Raw genomic sequence first — 23,009 nt, 5'->3', positions numbered from 1 at the left:
CCACTGTCGACCACTCAGTACTCGACCAGATTCCCCAGAGCCCAGTCCATGAGCACCTCAACAACCCCCCCTCCCTGACAGAGGTCAGCACAGTCATTAAACAGATGAGCTGTGGCAAAGCACCAGGCAAGGATGGCATTCCCGCAGAACTGTTCAAACCCTCAACCAGGAGTCACTCGAAGCATTCCAGGATGTCCTGGTCAATATCTGGGAAGAGGAGGTAATGCCACCCGACTTTCGGGATGCTGCAATAGTCGCCCTATACAAAAACAAAGGCCCGCGCACAGACTGTGGGAACTACCGGGGCATCTCCCTACTTTCCATCGCCGGCAAAATCCTGGCTTGCATCATCTTCAATAGATTTATTTCAACAGTATCCAAAGGAAACCTCCCAGAATCGCAATGTGGCTTTCGGCCTAAACGCAGTACTGTGGATATGATCTTCACTGTTAGACAAATGCAGGAGAAATGCCTGGAGCAGAACATGAACTTAGTCTTCATTGATCTGACTAAAGCGTTTGAAACTGTCAACAGAGAAGCCTTGTGGATCATCCTCGGGAAATTTGGCTGCCCTCCAAAATTCATCAACCTCATACGCCTCTTCCATGACAACATGACTGGAGAGGTTCTCTCAGCTGACAAAGCCAGCGAGAAATTTGACATCTCCAACAGCGTTAAACAGGGTTGTGTGCTTGCACCAGTACTTTTCAATCTCTTCTTCACTCGAGTACTAATGCATGCCGTCAAAGACTTAAACCTGGGCATTTATATCAAATACCACCTGGACGGGTCACTCTTTGACCTATGTCACCTTGCAGCACACACAAAGACCCTCTGAAAGCTGTTCATAGAAGCGCTCTTTGCAGATGACTGCGCACTCATGGCGTACCAAGAGGACCACCTACAAACAATGGTCAGCAGATTCTCCGCTGCATCTAAATTGTTCGGCTTGACAATCAGCCTCGGTAAAACAGAGGTCCCACTGCAGCCTGCACCTAACAGCACCCCGCCACAGCCGTGCATCACTATCGATGACACACAACTACAGAACGTTGACAACTTCAAATACCTGGGGAATACCATCTCCAGCGACGGTGCCCTTGATAAAGAAATCACGTCAAGGATCCAGAAAGCAAGCCAGGCACTCAGAAGGTTCCGGGTCAAAGTTCTGCAGCACAAAGACATTCGCCTCTCCACTAAACTGGTTTACAATGCTGTTGTGGTCTCATTTCTTCTATATGGCTGTGAAACCTGGACACTATATCGCAGACATGTCAAACAGCTTGAACAATTCCACAATCGTGCTCTGCGATTAATCATGCAAATCTGCTGGCAAGACCGTATCTCCAACCTGACAGTCCTGGACTGAGCCAATTCCACAAGCATTGAAGCCAAGGTTTTGAAGGCTCAGCTCAGATGGACCGGCCATGTGATCCACATGGATGAGTCCAGAATGCCGCGTCAGTTGTCCTACGGAGAACTGGAGCAGTGTAACCGTAACCAAGGAAGAGGTACAAGGACAACCTCGTCAAACCTTAAATGGGCCAAACTTCAGCCCCGTGATCTCGAAAACACTGCTGCTGATCAGTCCAAGTGGCGCAGTCTGTGCTCCAAGGCAGCAAACAACTTCCAAGCCAACTGGCGCATGGAGCGCCTCAAGGCGAATCAAGAAAGACACAGGAAGGTGCCCGCTCCTGCCCCAGCAGACGGTGTTCCTTGCCCCATCTGCAACCGTATCTGCGCTTTGGACTTCGGCCTCAGAAGTCATATGCATGCCCACAGACATTCACTGTGCAACACATTCATCTTCCTCAGACTTCGAGAGACTACTACTATACTATACTATCTCATCCTGCCTATACTGTGTGTGATGTGCCACTAATAGACAGAAATTTGTTACACCATTGAGGATGAATATCAATAATAAGGCACTGGGCCACAAAAAAAAATCTAAGATGCTTCACTAAGAATAAAGCCCTCGTCCACTAATGCACTTTAACTGCATGTCTCCTCTTATAATTGTATACTCTTTACCTTATTGGGCAAACACGTATAGAAACTGTTAGTTGAAACATTACCAATATCGTTTGCTTTTCGTGGTATTGGCCGTCTTTGAAGCAATAGCATCTTCCGAGCATCCAGTCGAACTTCAAATAAATTATTCACAAGTGCCAACAGTGGAGCCAGTGGGAAGGCTGCAACAAATATTGTGGTGAAGCTGTACTGAATTGCTGAAAAGAAAAAAAATTGATAAAATCATCAGCAACAAATCAAATAAATTTCAGTTCAACTAGTTCAGTAAGAAATTGGTCTTGAACTTAATTAGACAGGTTTTAAGGTTTACGGAGTAAACTGTCCAAGGCTGATTGCAAAACTAGATTAAAAGGCATACCATTAAATGCACAAAAACATGGATGTGTAATGAATTTTTCAGAATTCATAACAAATAAGCATTCTATTGAAAAGTTTTAAAACTCCATGGGAAAACTGATTAAGAAGTTAAGATAGTATTTGATTAATAACAAAGGTTAACACTGTTGCAAAGAAGAATGTTAAACCTAAAAATTGGGAAGTACCAGTGAATGACCAAAACATTAGTAGGAGGGAGGGAGAGAGAGAGACTATATACAACAAAAGATTAGAAGAGCTTCTATGCCATACATTGTAAGATGGGCCCATATAAATAAAAACGGATAAAAATGACTGCTGGAAAAATTGTAGCAAAATTGGGTAGCATGGTCGTCGCTATTACATTGTCAGCAACTGGATTCAATTCCACTACAGTCTATAAGTAGTTTGTACATTCTCCCCATGGCCACATGGGTTTCTTAAGGTTTAGTAGGTTAATTGGTCACATAGGTGTAATTGGGCGAAGCGGGTTCATTGGGCCAGAGAAACCTGTTATCAAGCTGTATCTCTAATTGGATCATTTAAAAAAACTTAAGAAATGGATGAGACATTATACAAGTATTCTTTTCTCTTTCATCACTGCAAAAACTCAATAAATCTAAAAGAAATACACAAAGGATCAAATAACAGAGACGGACTTAATGCAATTAATATCACTAAAGAGAAGGTACTGTATTAAAGAGAGATAAATAGGACTAGAACTCAGACAAATTCAATGAACTAGTTTATATCTCAGGGTTCCAGTGTAAAGATTGTCATATATTTGTAATACTATTACAAATTTCTCTAGATTCTGTAATTTTCCCAGCAGATAAACAGGTAACAAAAAAAATTGCCACTTCTTGAAGCAAAGGTTAAATGAGTAATTTTAAGACTATTTAGCCTGATATCAATTGTCAGCAATATTGTCAGAATCTATTTTAAAGGACGTGTTAACAAAGTACTGAGATCATAATACGACAAATAAGAGAAAATCTGCAGATGCTGGAAATCCAAGCCACACACACAAAATGCTGGAAGAGCTCAACAGGCCAGGCATCATCTATGAAAAGTGTACAGTCGATGTTTCGGGCTGAAACTCTTTGACGGGATATGATAAGCAGTTGGCACATTTCATAAAATGTAAATAGTACTTGATCGACAAAGTAGAACAGTGGGAGCCAGTGAGTTTAATAAAATCTGGATCTTTAAAGGGTATTTCATTATTTCCATACAAAAGATTGTTAAATAAGATAGGGCTCATTTTATGTAATGTATTAGGGCTTTAGAGGAATGGTTGGCAGACTTGCCTAACACACTATACAATTTGAGTGCACAGATATCGGACCCTTAGCTCTTAATAATCTGTTTAACTAACTCAGTTGAAAAGTCATTGTGGAATATATTCTGGTTTGCTACCAGTAAAAATTAGGTGATTAAAGTTACAATGAAATTGCACAAACTGTCCAGAAAAAGACATAGGCAAATGTAGAGAGTGGAGAAGAGGGTGGCTGATAGAATATAATGTAAATACTATAAAGTTATTCACTTTATAGAACTGAAGTTTGAGTTTGGAAAATGCTGTCAAAGTAACATCAAATAAATGGCATTCATTTTGTAGACAGAACTCTATAGACACAGTATGCTGGTGTTTCAGGGAGGTGACTACTTAGAAAGGTGCAGAGGAGCCAATCATGTAGGTTCTAGCTCAATTAGAGCATATGGAAGGAGGCTGAAATAAGAGAGAGAGTCTGGGAGGTAAGTTGGAGGATTTTTTGGGGAATTCCAGAAGTGGATTCAGGGTATGAATATGATGCTGAACTTTGGTTTTATGGTAGGGGAAAAAATTATGTTTACACATTTTAAGAGTGTAAGGAGGTGTCAAGATTGTCTTTATTTTTAAATGTAGCCTTCCTCTCAGGTGGGCAACATGGAAAATAATGATATTATATATTATAATGTAATAATAACATTCACTTTTGACAGCTATTCCTGCAATTAACTTAAAATGTTTGCTGCAGTAAAATTACCAATATCATTCCAATACCTCAACTTAATTGTTCTTCAAATTGTACCACTAATATTCAGCATTACAGTACTATTCTAAAATGAGGGAAACCATTTAATCATGAGAGAGTAATCATTAAATTGTGATTAAAATGAAACTATTCTGTATATCATTATTCCTTTAACAGTCGTAACTTCATTTATCTTTGCATTGTGAGGATTGATTTAATCCCTCAAACAATGGTCCACATCTAGAGCAATAAATATCGGTATGTTGAGTTTATTTTCGGCCGCTTCAAGTTCAGGAGCACCTCTTAAGATTCTTCTATTCTGACTCTACACAACCTTTCTTTTCCTTTAAAATAAAACTTTCTTCTGTAATTTTCATCCAATGATCCCTAAGTTCATCTTTCACATCTTCCCTTAGAATCTTTTTATGTTATCTCTTCCAATTATATTACAACTTCTTCAAGAGAATAGTTTCAGAATGTTCCACATCTCCTTAAAACTCATTGAACTAAAACCTAGAGTTGCCATCCTTGACTCCTCAGTGCTCTTCAAGCATTCTGTCTTCTTATTTTGTTAAGTATAGATGATCATTTTCACACAATGCACCATATATGGATGTATTGTCTAATGTTTTGTGGACTTTTACTGTAACTCTCTTTGGTTATCCAATGTCTCAGTTATGACTTATTTTCTCACTAACCTTGCAGGGCCACTTAAAAATATACCAAAGGACTGCGAATTCCTGTGCAGTGGGATAGCATAAGTCACTTTTTTCAGAAACTCAATAGGAACATGAAACCTCAGTCCTACTCATTTTCTCTTCCTGTTTATTAATTGCCAGGTTTCTTCCCCACAAATCTGTATTCTTATATTCTACATGTACAAACTAATTTGTTAATACTTTTAATTAATTGCTTAATATACATAATCATTTCTTGTAAATATTTATGACAATGCATGTTATCATTTATTTTTGTTAATATTAAAATTATATGATAATGCAGACCATTTAGACAAATAATCTAAACAAATAAAGTAGTTGCAGATTACTGATTAGTGAGATAAGTGATTAAAACATTAGGCCTGAGCATACAGAGGCATACCCATTTCCAAAAATTCATTGAATAAGCTAAAGGAGTTAACACTGTTCAGGCTGTAATTTTTCATCCAATGATCCCTAATTTCATCTTTAACATGTTCTTTTAGGATCTTTTTACGATATTTCTTCCATCGATGTTTCAAGGATCTGTCAAAGATGAACAATTGAAATTAAATAGGAACATGAAGCCAGTCACATCAAACAACACAAGCTAAATGCTGGAAATGCTAGCATCTAAGCAAGAGACAAACAGGGTTAATATTTCTAGTCAATGACAGGCATTTTCTATCATTATTTCATATCTTAAACACCTAGTGTGGTTTGGGGCTGTAATATTCAAAATATGGTGTGAAATCTTTTGAAATTGTTGGTTTAATTAGGCACTTGGCAAAGGCCTAAAATAGAAGCAGGCTTTAAGCGGAGTGTCCATCGTGTGAGTGGACAATGTTCAAGCAGAGGCTTCAGCAAGGAGAGACAGAGGCTAAGGTGAAATTCTGGTAAGTTTCCTTCTTACTGTACAATTAGAGCAGCAGGAATGTCAGGGAGAATGGTGAAATACTCCTCTTGCAGAATGTGGGAAGACAGGGAGACCTCCAATGTCCTTGACAACTACACCTACAGGAAAATGCATCCAGTTGCAGCTTCTTACAGACTGTGTTAGGAGTTAGAGCTGGATGAACTCTGGATCATTTGGGAGGCTGAGGTGTTGATTGGCTGGAGATTCAGGGAGGTAGTTACACCTAAGGTGCAAGATACTGGTAACTAGGTGACCATCAATAGAGAAAAAGAGGGGGTAGACAGCCAGTGCAGATTTCCCCTGTGGCCATTCCCCTCAATTACAAGTACATCACTTTGGATACCATTGGGGTGGGGGGTGGGGGAAGACCTACGAGAAGAAAGTTCCAGCAAACAAGTCTCTGACACTATGTCTGGGACTTGGAAGAGATGGAGTGTAATGGTGATAGGGGATTCAATAGTTAGGGGAGAATACTGGAAATTCTGTGGATGTAAAGAGATATCAGGATGGTATGTTGCCTGCAGGTGCCAGTGTCAGGGAAACAAAAAAGGATCACAACATTAATGAGATTATATTATAGGACACCGAATAGACAGCAGGATTTAGAAGATCAAATTTGTAGAATGATTTTGTACACAGTTGTGAGAAAAAAGGCTGTGATCGTAGATGATTTTAACTTTTGACTGGGATTTCTATACTGTAAAAGGGCTGGACAGGATACAGTTTGTCATAGGTATTTAGTAAAGTTTCCTTAATCAATATATAGAGATCCCAGCAAGAAAGAGTGCAATATTGAACCTCCTATTAGAGAATGAGACAGAGCAGGTGACATAAGTGTGTATAGAGGATCCCTTTGCATCTAGTGATCATAATTCAGTTAGTTTCAAGATAACTATGGAGCAGGATAATAATGGTCCCTGGGTTGAGATTCTAAATTGGAGAAAATCCAGTTTTGATGGCATTAGAAGGGATCTGACAGATGTGGATGAGGACATGTTGTTTTCAGGCAAAGTATGCTTGGTTAAGTGGGAAGCTTTCAACAGTGAAATTTTGAGAGGACAGAGTTTGCATGTTCCTGTCAGAATAAAAGGCAAGGCTAACAGGCTTAGGGCATCTTGGTTTTTAAAAGATACTGAGGCTCTGGTTAAGAAAAAGGAAGATGCATAGCAGGTATAGGCAGCAATGAACAAATGAGATAGTTGATGAGTATAAGAAATAAAAGAGAATATTTACGTAAGATGGAAATTAGGAGGGCTAAAAGAAGGCATGAGGTTCCCTAGCAGACAAGGTAAAGGGCTTCAACAGATACATTTAGAGCAAACTGATAACAAGGGACAAAATTTGTCCTCTTGAAGATCAGTATGGTCATCTATACATGGAGTTGAAAGGGAAGGGGGAGATCTTAAATGTTTTTCTTGCGTATTTAATTACTTGGGAGGTGGACGCAGGATCTATAGAACTGAGATACAACAGCAGTAAGGTTATGGACCATATAGGGCCTGACAAGGTGTCCCTTCAGACCTTGTGGGAGGCTTATACAGAAATTGCAAGGGTCCTAGCAGAGATATTTAAAATGTCCTCAGGCACACATATCTCTAAATATGAGTATTGTGCCTTTTTAAAGCTGTATGATAATATAGCATATAAATTCAAGGATATGAAGGATTTTTTCATTTACTTTATGATTGTCACCTAATGATTTATAACGTCAAATAGAAAATATTGACCAAAGCTCATTTCTGCAGGCTACTATGAAATTGGGTACCCAGTATCATATCCTTTAGATTATAAATAATTTGATCCCAATACAATTGCCATCCTCTATGTAACATTCTGTGATTAGTAGATTTATTATTGAGAAAGGATAACTTACGGGACAGAGTACTCCACACAGCTGCTCAGTAGTTGCTTCAGTAACATGACAACTGCCATTTGAATGAAGAGATCTGTCATGCAGCCACTTGGATGACACTAAAAAGAATAAGAACATGGACTATTATTCCTGTCTTCCACTTATGGTTGCATAATGCCTATTTTACTGGACTGATATCCAGGATCAAGTACAATTGATCTGGAGACTCAGTTTCTAGCTCCACAGTGGCAATATAGAACCCAAATTCAAAACATTATTTGTACCTGGAAGCAGGATATCATTAATTGAGATCACAAGCAACTACATGAACATAAAAACCCATTAAGTTCTGTAAACTCTTTCAGGAACAGCTAACAGTCCCCTTTGGCCAATCTGCAAATCTAGATTTACCAATAAGATTGATTCAATTCATGCAATGTCTACACCTGGGGAATAAATTAAGCAAAAAGAGATTGCATGCAAAGGCAATAAGGGGCATTTTTTATGAGTACATTTTACTGTAGGTAGGTCTTAATGAATCTGTGTTTCCCCTTCTCATCTGGTATTTGTGGGCAGTTTTGTGCAGATCTTTCATTTTAGTATTATTACTGAAAAGATGTTAATACTGTAATCCAGTTGTTATCAATATATCTACTTGGACATTTGTATTAATGAGAGCAAAATGTCCCAGTTGTAAGATATAAATATCTTACAGAGTTTAAAGAGTGAAGTTTGTTATTTATGCTTCAATGGGAAGGAGTTAGAGTGATACAGTTGTTTCAGCTTTATCCGATATAGGAATCTAATTGCAGGGTCTCTTCAACCTTCAGCTTCCTTACCAATGACTTCTGTATAAAGTCAGGACTGTTCAGGCACTGCCTATTTTCTTCAATAATCAAGCAGATCCATGCCAGTCTCAAGAATGATCTGAATAACATTGTGAATTCAGGGATAGATATAGATTAAGTGTTCCTTGACTGATTTATTTCCAGCCTTGTAAGCATGTTTTCTTTATCCTTAGGATTGACTGGAATGTTCACTATTTTGTAGCCAGAATGTAAATGCAGCAACACTCAAAAAGCTTCAGCAGCTTTCTTCATTACTGATTTGCAATGAACTCTGTATTTACAATGCAACCATTGTATTCCATAAAGTTCTGATCACCCCACGATAGGAAGGACTTTGAGCCTTTAGAGAAGGTGCAGAAGATGTTTACCAGGATGCTGCCTGGTTTGGAGGATATGTGCTGTCATGAGATCTAGATAAACAGGTTGTTTTCTCTGGAGTGGCTGAGGCTGAGGGTAGATCCAATAGAGGTTTGTAAGATTATGTGAGGTGTAGGTAGATAGACAGGAAGTATTTGTTTACCGGGATTGAAATGTGTAATGCCAGAGAGCATGCATTGAAGGTGAGAGGGGGTAGGTTGATGGGTAAGTTTTTGATTCAGAGTGATGGATGCCTGAAATGCACTGCCTGGCTTGGTGATAGAGGCAAATACATTAGAGGCTTTTAAGAAACTTTTCTTATGAATGTGAGAAAGATAGCGAGATGTAGACATTGTGTATGTAGAAGGGATTAGTGTTTGGGTGTTTATATTTGTGTTTTAGCTGGTTTGGCACAACATTGTGGGTTGAGGTTTTCTCTGTGGTCAAGGTTCCAGTGCCGTACTGTTCTATGTTCTATGCAACTATCTGCATTATCCTCAACAACTTTACTCTGACATGACCTTTCAGTACATGATTATGTTATCAAAGGCAGTAGCAGCATCATGCAAATCCTAACTCATACCCATCCTAAGACAACTATCTACAGCATTAGCAACACAGAACAAAAGCATGAAATTCCCTAACTGTGGAATCAAAAAATGATTATTTTCAGTGCAATAATTGACCTAGCTTAGGCTAGAAATGTGCCTTGTGCCTGTGTTGTTCACAGCCTAGGAACAAATATATGAAATAATATTAGATGGAAAGCCAGGCATGAAGGTATAGGTTAACACACACTATCCAATTGTATTGAAGATGTTCATGATCTGGAGGAAGATATTGCTATTTAGAGTGTAAGTAGACATTGCCTCCTATGCTGAAAAGACTAAAGAGTTAAATCTCAATGCCTGCTTTTAAAATAAAAAGACCCCCGTATTCATAGTCGTAGGTATTGTTCACTGTGATCAGAGGTGGAGACCTGCGCAAAGAAGACATTAAAGTGCCTCAGGGGGTGTGCCATCCCCAGTAGCACTATCTTCACCATGATGAGGTAAATCCCGGTGACAAGGGTGGTCCCAGGTGATCACATCTTGGCTTCAGGAGGCTGCTGGGACCTTGGTCTGTTAAGGCCCGCCTATTGCACACTGCCAGCACATTGCTTTTCTGTCAGGATGCGCTCCCTTAGCCTTGTCTCAACAGACTTACCACAAGGCAGTGGGGCTATTTACCCATAGCTGGGACAATGGTTGACAGGCTCCAGGGCGTATTCACATAGTGGTGGGCCTGCATACCACGTCGCTGGGGCTCACTGCTGCTCTGAGATCCCCTGTAGTTTAACCTGGGACTGTAAAATACCTAGTTTCCACGTGTGGCCCCGAGGAGGCACTGCAGGGGTCTTGGTGGTGGAGAGGCTCTCTACTGGCAGATGGAGGCTTAGACACTCGGCCCCTCTTTTCACCCTCTGTTGAGAAGGCTAGCCAACTGCAATAGCTGTAAGCAGAGAGTAGCAAGTAGAGCACGATGCAGCATACAGCATGCAGGAACTACGATACTGCACTAGACGCTTCACACGCACCCTGTGAAGAAATACTCCCATCCACACAGTTGTACAATGTGATCTTCAACAATATAGAATGGGTGGAAACAATGCCTGTATCTACATCATCATACTACCTTATGCATGAGACAGCTTTAAATGAATCACAAAAGCATCCTTATAGTAGTATTAACTTTTTCCAGGGAAACCCTTATAATTTTATTCCATCTTCCTTACACCATAAAAGAAGGAATTTATGTTGGTTCACAAAACAATCCCATTCACTTACCTGCACACGAGGGTTAATTTATAATGGCAAAATTGCATATCTTTGGCCCGGGGAAATAGGAGCATTCAGAGGGAGAACATGCAAACTCCACACATACAGCATTGGTGGTCAGAAAAGAATATGGGTAACTGAAGTTGTGAAACAAAAGTACTACCAACTGCAGTAATGTGCTGTCCATGTGCTTTGAAAAAAATCGTCCCCTTCACAGGCAGAAGTGAAGATGAATATGACATATTACTACCACATTTACATATGCTGTCCAGTCCAGGGAAACGGATCTGCTAGGCCAGAAATGGTAGAAAATTAGGTAAGTGAGAAAAGTGTGTGAGAAACCACTTAAAAGGAACACCATCTGAAGAAAAAGGTGAAGACTAATACTTATCTATCATGGGTTCATGAATTAGGGCAGATTATTGATGTGTTCCTGTCTCAGCAGATATTATTGATATTTTATAACTTATAGTATTCTGAGTTGTATGAAAAATATGGATCGATAAATTAACACTCACCTCCTCTAGACGCCACTGACTTGCTATTCTCACATAATTACTTGGATGACCATTAATCCTAATAGAGAGAAAACAAATACTTAAGGTGAGATTCTACTCTATACTGTTATACACTCACTGTATTATGCATCTCACAACACTTTCATCAGATATGCAGTTGATCATCACTTGGTGAAACATTTCCATATTTTTTTTAAATTAAGAATTTAAATGTTTTATTTTATTTAGAGATACCGCACAGAGGAGGTATTCTGGCCCAACAAGCTGCACCACCCAGTAACCCACCAATTTAAACCTAGCCTAACCACAGGATAATTTACAATGACCAATTAACCTACTAATCAGTACATCTTTGGACTGTGAGAGGAAACCAGACCCAGAGGAAACCCACACGCTCATGAGAAGAACATACAAATTTCTTACAGAGGATGCCAGAACTGAACTCCAAATTCTGATGCCCCAAGCTGTAATAATGTTGCACTAACCTCTATGCTATCTTGGCACCCCATTGATATTATTTTAATAGCTTTAGAACACACTTGAATAGTTGCAAATACAGTGACCTCTACATACATTCCTTCCCTTTGATAACTTTGCCATTTATAAAGTCTGTGGCTAAATAAGTTCTCAGAGCAATTTTGCCTGGAACAAGCCAATTTTGGTTTACAATGCTCTGCACTATTTTCAGCCTCATCAGCCAGGAGGGATTAATGATCCTGGAGGCAGATGGTGTCCAGGTAAGAACAAGCTTCAAAGACAAGTGATGTTTCACAAATGAGTGGGGGATCTAGGCCATTGATTGGCTAATATAGTAAAGACATACCCTCAATTGAGCTACCTAACGGCAAGGTTTACACTCACCACACTGTTTATTATAAAAGACAGTAATCTCTGATTACCATGGATAACATAAAACTTTGCATAAAGTAAATAGATTATTGAGTTGAATGTATGGCTAAAAGATTGACGTAGCATTGGCATCGATATTGGGTAAAGAGAGAGCTGTTCAATTGGCATAGGCTCTTAAATTGGACTAAAGCCACTGGCTATTGAAATAAATAACTAGGTTCGTAGATAAAAATGTTTGGAAGAAAGTTTTACTCGTAAAAGGTTTTAGGAACCAGAGCTATAGGTCAGAGATGGGGCAGTTGGTAAACAGGTAGATGCAGCTTGTAGAGGGACTCTGAGGAAGAACAGGCAGTTGGTAGAGCAAAATTACAGTCAGTGGGATGGATTGAAATGTATCTATTTAAATGCAAGTAATATTAAGAACAAAGATGATGAATTTAGAGCATGGGTCAGTACATGATGATGTTGGCAGAGGTGGGTGCTGGATGTTCTGGAGTTTAGATGTTTTAAAAGGGTTAAGGAAGGAGACAAAGAAATGGTGAAGTGGAATTACTAATGAGGGATAGTATCACAACTGTAGAAAGAAAAGATGTCATGAAGGTATTATTTACTGATTAGGTATGGGTGGAAGTCAGAAACAGGAAGTAAGCAATCACTGTTGGAACTATTCTATAGATCCTCAATAACAACAGAGACACTGAGGAACAGATCGGGTTGCAGATTTTAGAATGGTGCAAAAATAACAGGGTTGTTGTCATGGGTGACTTCAACTTCTTAGTGCCAAAGTTTTAGATGGGGCGGAATTGGTTAAGTGTGTCCAGGAAGGATTACTGACTAGACACACATACCAACCAGAGAAATGGGCGTACTGGATCCAGTGCTATGCAATGAACCAGGTCAGATGTCAGGTTACTCAGTGGAAGAGCATTTTGGGGACAGTGACCACAACACATCTGACTTTTACTATTTCCTTGGAGAGGGATGGGAACAGACGATATGTGAAACTATTTAATTGGGGGAGGAAGAATTATGATGCTATTAGGCAGGAACTTCAGAGCATAAATAGGGAATGGATGGACTCAGGAAAACGCACAGTAAGTACGTGGAGGTAGTTTAGGGGATTCTGTTTAGATTTGACCCTTTGAGGCAAGGGAAGGGTGGTAGGGTGAAGGGACCATGGTTTGCAAGAGATGTGGAGCATCTAGTCAAGAGTAAAAAAGAAGCTTGCTTAAGGTTTAGAAAGCAAATATCAGACAGGGTTCTGGAGAGTTACAAGGTAGCCAAGAGGGATTGACTTGAGAGAGATAGAAAGGGCATGAGACGGCCTTGGTAAGTACAATTAAGGTGTTCTACACATATTTGAAGAACAGGAGGATGGCCAGAGTGAGGGTAGCACCAATCAGGGATGGTAGAGGAAATGTGCCTGGAATTGGAGGAAGTAGGGAGGTCCTTAATGAGTGCTTCGGTATTCACCAGTGATGGGGATCTTGATGATTGTGTGGGCAGAGTAAATGCTTGAACATTTCAACATTAAGAAAGAAGATCTGCTGGAACTTTAGGATATATAAGTCCCCGGGCTGAGGTGTTATATACCTCAGGTCACTAAAGGAAGCAAGGGAAGAGATTGCTGCACCTGGGCAATGATCTTTGTATCCTCACTGGCCACAGGAGTAGATGATTGGAGGTTGACAAATGTTATTCCTATATTCAAGATAGGGAGTTGGGATAACCCTGGGAATTATAGACCCTCAAAGTTGCCTCACAAGTTGATAGGGTTGTAGGAAGGCATGTGGTGCATTGATCTTCTTTTGTCTGGGTATTGAGTTCAAAAGCCGTAAGGTAATGTTGCAGCTCTATAAAACCCTGGTTAGACTAGACTTGGAATGTTGTATTCTGTTTTGGACTCCTCATTATAGGAAGGATATGAAGGCTTTAGAGATGGTGTAGAGGAAATTTACCAGGACACTGCCTGAACTGGAGGCATATCTTATGAGGATAGGTTGAGTGAGCTAAGGCTTTTCTCTCTGCAGTAAAGGAAGTGCAGAGAGGTGACTATAGAAGTGTACAAGATGATAAAGAGGCATGTGGATAGACAGAGACTTTTTCCTGAGGTGGAAATGGCTAGTACTAGGGGAGCATAACTTTAAGATGATTGGAGGAAATTATAGAGGGATGTCAGAGGTAGGTTCTTTACACAGAGTGGTGGGTGCAGGGAACACTCTGCCAGGGGTAGTGGTAGAGGTAGATGTATTAGGGACATTTAAGCAACTCTTAGCAAGGCACATGGATGATAGAAAAATGGAATGCTATTTAGGATGGAAGCATTAGATTGATCTTTGAGTAGGTTAAAACATCAGCACAATATCGTGGCCTGAAGGACCTATACTGTACTGTATGTTCTATGTTCTAGCGGTTAGAGCAGTGCTTCAAACGCCTCGAATTGTGGAGTTTTGGAGTTCAATTCCAGTGCCCTCTGTAAGCAAGTTTGTACATTCCTTCCTGTGTGCACATGGGCTTCCTTTGGGTGCTCCAGTTTCCTCCCGCAATTGAAAGACATGCTAGTTAATTGGTTAATTGGTCTTTGTAGATTGTCCCGTGATTAGGCTAGAGTTAAATCGGTGGGTTAATGGGTGGAGCGCCTCGAAGGGCCATAGGGGCCTGTTCTGCACTGTATCTCAAATACAAATTATTGAAATAAGTAAAAATAATGTAACTATAACTAGAATAACAAAATGGATAAAGTAGAAGGCTCTTTATCTAAATATATTTAACATTTGCAACAAGATAAGTGAATTAGAGTCATACAGCACTACAGCACAGAAATAGACCCTTCAGCACATCTAATCTGTGATGGCCTGGTCTGCTAGTCCTTCATGCCCTTACATTCTCGTATCTATCCAAACATTTCTTAAATGTTGCAATGAATCCACTACTATCACTTTTGCTGGAAGCTTTTTCCACCACCCTCCAAGTGAAGAAGGCTGCCACCCCCACCCCCCCCAGATTCCTCTTAAATATTTCAACTTTCACCTTTAACCTAGTTTTACCCAACTTAAAGGGAAAATGTCTAGAGATAATTGTCTACAACCATTCTTTAGCTTCTTCCACTCACTCAATGTTGAATCCAATTTATTACTTCGTCCCAAATGCCAAGCTACTTATCTTCTGGACCAGCCTTCCACTGGAACTTTATCAAATACTTTGGTAAAGTCCAAGTAGTCAATGCCTACTCTCTTTTCTTCATCAACTTCCTTTGTAACCTCCTCAACAAACTCTTTAAGATCAGTTAGAAATGACCTGCCATGGACAAAGCCATACTGACTATCTCTAATCAGGCTCTGTCTATCCAAACACTTATATATACTGTCTCTTGTGATACGTTTCGATGCTTTTACCATGACTGACATCAGGATCACAGGCCTATAATTTCCTGGTATATTCTTAGAACTTTTCTTGAACAACAGTTCAACTTTATTCTTTTGTACTCTGGAAACGTTACCCATGGCTAAGAACAATTTAAATACCACTCCAGGGATCCTGCAATTTCTGCACGAGCCTCCCACAAGGTCTGAGGGTACATCTTGTCAGGTCCTGGGGAATTATTCACCCAAAATTCAAGACAGCAAGAACCTTCTCTTCTGTAATCTGGATACAGTCCATGACCTCACTACCCTTTTGCACAGTTCTATAGACTATGTATTTGTCTCCTGAGTAAATAGATGTGCAAAAAATTCACTTAAGATCTTCACCATCTCTTTCAGCTCCATGAAGTGATGACCATGTTCAAGAGGGCCAATTTTGTCCCTTCCTATCCTTTTGCTCTTAATATAGCCATAGAAGCCCTTGGGATTCTCTTTCACCTTGTCTGGCAGTGCAATCTTATGTCACCTTCTGGCCCTCCTGTTTTCTCTCTTAAGTGTCTGTTAGCATTTTTATACTCCAGTGCCTCATTTGATCCTAACTATCTATACCAGATATGTGACTCTTCTTTTTCTTTATCAGAGCCTCAATATCCCTTGATTAACAAGGTTCACTAAACCTGTTACCCTTGCCTTTTATCCTAAAGGAACAACTAGATTCTGTGTTCTCAGTATTTTACTTAAAGGCCTTCCAGTAACCAAGTACTCTTTGCCGGAAAACAACCTATCCCTATCTAAGTCTGCCAGAAACTTTTTGATGCCATCAAAATTGGCCTTTCCACAATTTAGAATTTCAACCCAAGGATCAGTCCTATCCTTCGACATAACTATCTTGCAAATAATGAAATTATGATCACAAGATCCAAGGTGTTCCCCTATAGACAGTTATATCACCTACCCTATCTCATTCCACAACAGGACATCCAAGGTCAGACTATCTCTAGTTGGGATCTCTATATATTGATATAGGAAACTTTCCTGACCACATTTGAAAAACCCTGTCCCATCTAGTTCGTTTACTTTATGGGAGTCCCAGTATTGTGGAAAGTTAAAATCACCCACTATCACAACCTTTTATTTCTTGCAAATGTTGCTATCTCTACAAATTTGCTCCATTAAATCCCTCTGGCTATTGGGATGTCCTTAGTATAGTCTCATTAACATGGCCATCCTTTTTTTTCTCAGTTCTACCCATGTTGCATCAGTGGACGAGCCCTCTAGCACTGCCATGACATTTTTTGTGAATTAATAGCACAAATAGAAACAAATGTATAAGATCTAATAGCCATTCAGGGATGTGGTTGAAAACTAACCAAGGTTTTTGATTTCAATATTTAAGGAGACTTACTTGTTGGAAGTGAAAAGCAATTGGAAAATGATGAGATAAAGGCAGCAGAGGTAAAGGATCTTAGCTTTGAAAATCATGATGTCAAATCAGAGACACAAGAAAATGCAAATTCTGGAAATCTGGAGCAACTTCTAAAAGTACTGGAGGAACTCAGCAGATCAGGCAGCATCTATGGAGGGAAATGGACAGCAGATGTTTCCTCCATAGATGCTGCCTGACTCATTGAGCTCCTCCAGAGACTTTGTGTGTCGCTGAAGAAGTCAAAACAGTTTAGTTGAAGACAAAAAGGGGCAGATACCCAGGATAATAGGAAGCTTTTGGGGAGGCTTCTTAGGGATTGGGCTTATGAGCATTTGGAAAAGCATAGCCTAATTAAGGAGAGTCGGTATGGCTTTGTGCAGGGCAGTTCATGTCCTACAAACTTAATTAAGTTTTGTTGAGTTGGTGACAAAATGATTGATGAGGATAGGGCAGTGGATACTGTCTATATGTAGTTTGATAAAGCATTTGACAAGGTCCCTCATGATAGGCCGATACAGAAGATTAAAATGCATAGGATCCATAGGTTATTGGTAGTTTAGATTCAGAATTGACATACCCGTGGAAGACAGAGGATAACGGTTGAAGTCTTGTATTCTAGCTGGAAGTCTGTGATTAGTGGTGTTCCACAATGATCAATGCTGAGACCTCTGCTGTGTGTGTTATATATAAATTACTTAAATGAAAATATAGATGGATGGGTTAGTAGATCTGCATATGACACAGATTAGTGGAGCTTGTTGACAGTGGAAAAATGTCAAAGTATACAGAAGGTTATAGGTCAGTTACAGATATGAGTGGAGAAGTGAGAGTTTAATCCAGGCTTTTAGGGAGATCCACTGAAAGGGGAAAGCATACAGTTATTGGCAGGACCCTTAACAGCATTGATGTACAGAGGGATATTGGGATGCAAGAGCACAGATCTCTGAAAGGAGCCACACAAGCAGGTAGGGGAAAAGAAGAAGTCTTCAATTTTTGGAGCACTAAATATAAAAATCATGTTGCAGCTGTATAAAGCTTTAGTTAGGCTACTCTTGGAGTATTGTGTGAAATTTGGTTGCCCACTACTTCCTATAGAAGTTGTGGGAAAAGTACAGAAGGTCTTTATCAGGATGCTGCTTGGATTAGAGGGTAGAATCTATAATGAGAAGTTAGATAAACTTTGTTTTCTCTCAAGTGTTGTATGGTAAGGGGACACCTGATAGACATTTATAAAATTAAGAGAGGCAGAGTTAGGTTGGACAGTCAGAATCTTTTTCTCTTCCCTGGATAGAAATGTCAAACAATATAGGTCATGCATTCAAGGCTTGAGAGGTGATGGGAAGATGATAGTTTTGAAGTAGATATGCAGGTCATTATTTTAACACAAAGGGTGTAGGAGCTTGGAATGGACTGCCAGAGGCAATGGTTGAAGCAAATATGATACTGGCATTTAAGAGTCTTTAGATGGGCACATGAATATGCAGGAAATGATGTCAACCATGTGTAGGTAGAAAAGATTTAGTTTCGCTTAGCATCATTTTCAGCACATACAGAATGAGCCAAATGACCTTTTCCTCTGCTGTACTTTCCTGTATTCTATATTTGATAACAATAACACAAGTTTCCATAAGCTTGCCAAGAGAGGACAAAATACAAATCCAAAATTTAGAAACACATGTCATAATACAATACAGTAATAATGGTCATTATTTTCCATCTGCTCTGAGCAAACCAATTAACTGCAAGAATATGGAGGGTGAATTCTTGAATATATAGTAACTACTTTTCTAAATATGTTGAGGAACCATTCAAGAAACCAGATACTTTAAACCTGATTCTGGACAAAAGATTAGACTGACATCAGTCGCAAAGAAAAATCATAAAATGCATTCCTAAGTAAATTGTAACAGGACACTCAGAAAATATCAATGGGGTTGTGTAGCATTAATATAGATAGAACATAGGAAATTTAAATTTGGCAAAGTTCTTTGAGAATTCTGAGGTTTTAAGAAGAATAAATGAGGATATGGTGTACTTAGACTTTCCTAAAGCTTTCAATAAAGTGCCACTTGAGGTTATTGAAGTTAGACCATATGAGATTAGGAGTAATGTCTTCATATAGGTGGAGAATGGGCAGTAGGAATAAATGGGTTGGAAGTTAGTTAAACTAAATACATTAGTGTTGGGATGCCAAATGTTCAGAACTTAAATATGTGTTCTGGATAAATGATCAGTGAAATAGATTCAAATTTGCTTTTAGTATAAAGTGGGCAGTAGAGGAGAATGGAGGGAAGCATCAAATTGGTATAGACAGATTAAATTAACAAGCAAGAACATGGAAAACGGAATATAAAGCAGAACAATGATAAATCATCATATTTGGTGGAAAAAGTAGATGAAATGAATATTTTGAATTAGTGAAAGATTATATGTGATAGTGTTCAGAGAGATTCAGAAAATTTTGTACATGAATCATTGAAAATTGCAGTAGGCACTTGGGAAGATATGCCAGCCTCTCTAGCCAGAGGATTTGAGTACAAGTGTAAAGATTTCTTTTTGTAGTTATATAGGATCCAGCAAAACTGAAGCAGTTTGATCTCCTTTCCTCAGAAAAGATATGCTTCAAGAAATTAACCATAAGGAAGAGTTACCAGATTGATTGATTGATTATCTTATAAGGATATGTTAAACTGGGCTTGTATTTCCCTAAGTTTAGAAGAATGAAAATGTTTTTATAGACACATAATATTTTTATGGAGCTTTTATGGAGCTTGACAGACTATATAAAGGGCTGGTTTCCCTGAATGTTTTGTCTTGAACCATGATCAGTCTTAAAATAAGAGACACACAAAGTACACTGCAGATGCTGTGGTCAAATCAACACATACAAACAAGCTGGAGGAACTCAGCAGGTCAGGCAGCATCCATGGAAACAAGCAGTCAACGTCTCGGCCTGAAATGTTGACTGCTCGTTTCCTTAAACGTGGCCATTCAAGCGTCAGGAATGAAAATACATTTTTAGACGTTTTTTGCGAGGGTCCAATGTTAGGAATACTGTACTTGAGGACTGTGGCACCTCATTTACCTAGTGTATACAAGAGAGAGATCAATAGATTTTTGAGTATTAATGAGCATGGAGCATGGAATTGCTGCAGGAAAATGATACTGAGGTAAACGATCAACCACATTCCCTGTGAATGGGGGAGCTGATGCAAGGAGTCAGTTGGTCTATTTCTGCTTCTATTTCTTAAGTATCTGTGTTGTTTTTACAGGTATAAAGTTTAGCAGGTTCCAGACAGAGTAAAAGAGTCAGTGAAATTATAGAAAAAGAATACATTTTGGCTCCATCATAGTACATATTTACCCACAAGACCATTTGTTACTACTCACCTCCCTAGGAAAAATGCAATGTAAATGATGGATGAAAACATTGTTAAGAACTGGAATGTGAACATTTTTACGGTGAAGCTGTTTTCTCCTGCCAATATTGTGCGCGGGCATTCTGCAAATAACAGACGGTTATAAGTATGCAATATTTTACAAGATTCAATCATTTTCCCAAAGTTCAGCCTGGAAAGACAAAACAAACTGTACATAAAAACAAAAATAGGTAGGTTAGGCACCATCCTTGGAAACAGTCAACATTAGGTGGAATGGTAAGGTAGCAGATAGCACATCCCTCACAGCGCCACTGATCTCTGTGATCAGGGTTCAATTCCCGCCACTGCCTGTAATGACCATGTGGGGTTCCTCCGATGCTCCAGTTTCCTCCCACATTCAAAGACGTATGATTAGGGTTAGTGAGTTGTCAGTATGCTATTTTGGCACCAGAAATGTGGCGACCCTTGCAGGCTGCTCAGCACAATCCTCATTGATTTGATTTGATGCAAATGATGCATTTCACTGTATTCTTTGATATACATGTGACAAATAAAGCAAATCTTTAATCATTTCATGTCTGGGACTCTTGTTGCTGCCTATCCTGCTGAGTGTTTCTACCATTTTCTCTTTTATTTCAGATTTCCAGCATATCTAGACTTTTATAGCAGATTATACTATATATCTTCTTATACAAAGTGTGACAACACTCACAGTGAGAACTTTAGCTCTTTAATAACTTTCTTTGACATTTCTATGTACTACTAGTGCTGAAATTGAGTTATAGGCATGCACATTTACATGCATGTGGCCCTGATACCATAATGTAAGTGTGAACATATACACAATGAACATCCACTAGAAATATGCAGACTAATTTGATACGTCCTCACTGGGTTAAGGCTGGGTTCCTGTGAACTTTCATAAGCCAAGCAGTTTGCAGGTCAAAAATGTGGGCCACATCCCTAGTTCCCGCACAGCAGAATATAGCTGCAGCCTTGCAGCAGCCAGCCAATCTAACCTGCCAGCCTCAAAAGTGCTTGTTTTATAGGCTGTATATAAGTTTGTAGGATCAATATTAATGTTACTATTTTGGAGCATAACAGTGAAGGACTTATATCAGGGTTACTGTTTTGGAGCTTGATAGTGTCACAATCTTTACTCTAATCTCAGAGTTAATCACATGCTCAACAGTGGCGTGAAACCTTTCTTTCCAATGCTGCAACCGGAGCTGTTTAATCATTTTATAAACTGCATAATAAATTAACTGATTGAGTCTTTTTCTGTCTACTGGCATGATTATACAAATGCTTGAGTTCTCTACTAAATCCCCAAAATCTCTATGGATTGGTATTGCAAACTTTCTGTGAGGGATATTTATGCTACAGTAAACCTATAATTGGTTAAACATGCCAAATATTGCTCACATTGATAGTGTTTGATAGTTATTGTAGCCATATATCTGGCTCCTTCCATGGCAGAGTTGGAAGTTTATGTAGATTGCCATCTACTATTAGGTAAGGGTGCTTCCTCAGCCTCTATTCAAAGAGAAAGAAATACATTTTATACCCTCTTCATAGAAACCAGCTGGGAGAGAGAACTTGCAGCTTCACTAAAATGAAGATCTCAATAGTGCAGAGCACCACCGCAAAACATTGCTTTGCTGGTGACCAATATTAGTTCCTCCTGGATCACCAAACTTCAGTGTGCAGTTGGTGTGTAACCCTATGTAGAAAATCATGAAGGTGGATGCTCATAGCCAACCATTAGTTAAATAGTTGCATATCCACTGATTGAAAAGTTAGGTTCTTATTTTGTGCATAGTAACCCCATTACAGAGACCAAGTCACATGCAGACAATTAAAGTCTTCCTGCTATATAAAATTTGATGTGCTAAAGCAACCCACCCATTGCCTGGAGGAGAGCTGGGATTGGGTGTCAAATTCTTATTGACCTTCTCCATGCCAAACAAAGAGAAAGAGTTTGTTACCAAGCAAAACCAAAAATAGGGGCATGGGGTTGCAATCCTCTCAACCTGGCACTAATTAAATATGATAATAATAAATCAATTCACCAAAAATTACACATCTTCAGTCTGTCACTATCTACTTGGCTGCAAAGCAAAAAGCCACCAAAAATATCTCTCTAAACTAAATTTTTAAATAAAATGATCTCATAGAAACATAGAAAACCTACAGCACAATACAGGCCCTGCAGCCCACAAAGCTGTGCCGAACATGTCCTTACCTAAGAAATTACCATAGCCCTCTATTTTTCCGAGCTCCATATGCCTCTCCAGGAGTCTCTTAAAAGACCCTATTGTATCTCATTATGTAAATCATTGATTTCCTTGCTTATTCCCTTAATGCTTCCCTCCCTTAGTGATGACAGACAGTATTACCCAGTAGCTGCAACATTCAGACAAAACATAATATATTTTTACTGGAGAACACATTAGAAGGTGGCCTTGTGCAGCTCTGGGACAGCAAGACCTGGCCGTACACAAGTACAGTTTGGCATGGTTGAATAGTAACAATATGAGTTTTGACAAAGTCCCAGGGTGAAAAGACATGCTATTCACC

The 23,009-nt window shown here is 39.3% G+C and overlaps 1 protein-coding gene across 3 annotated transcripts in view; it reads right to left on the bottom strand.

The window, feature by feature from the left end:
- Positions 1-23,009, bottom strand: part of LOC132397172 (anoctamin-9-like) — a 111,656-nt gene that overhangs the window by 14,818 nt on the left and 73,829 nt on the right. For all 3 annotated transcript variants that reach the window (XM_059975574.1, XM_059975576.1, XM_059975577.1), the window contains exons 15-19: positions 20,440-20,551; positions 11,413-11,470; positions 7,894-7,991; positions 5,508-5,650; positions 2,079-2,231 (exon numbers count right to left, since the gene is read on the bottom strand). In XM_059975574.1, the coding sequence (XP_059831557.1) occupies positions 2,079-2,231; positions 5,508-5,650; positions 7,894-7,991; positions 11,413-11,470; positions 20,440-20,551 (564 nt within the window). The remainder of the gene's footprint in view (positions 1-2,078; positions 2,232-5,507; positions 5,651-7,893; positions 7,992-11,412; positions 11,471-20,439; positions 20,552-23,009) is intronic.

The sequence above is a fragment of the Hypanus sabinus genome, chromosome 7, assembly GCF_030144855.1.
Source record: "Hypanus sabinus isolate sHypSab1 chromosome 7, sHypSab1.hap1, whole genome shotgun sequence".
In the NCBI taxonomy this organism is placed as follows: Eukaryota; Metazoa; Chordata; class Chondrichthyes; order Myliobatiformes; family Dasyatidae; genus Hypanus; species Hypanus sabinus.
The sequence above is the reverse complement of the archived record's forward strand: the minus strand, read 5'-3'. Positions and strand labels throughout refer to the sequence as shown.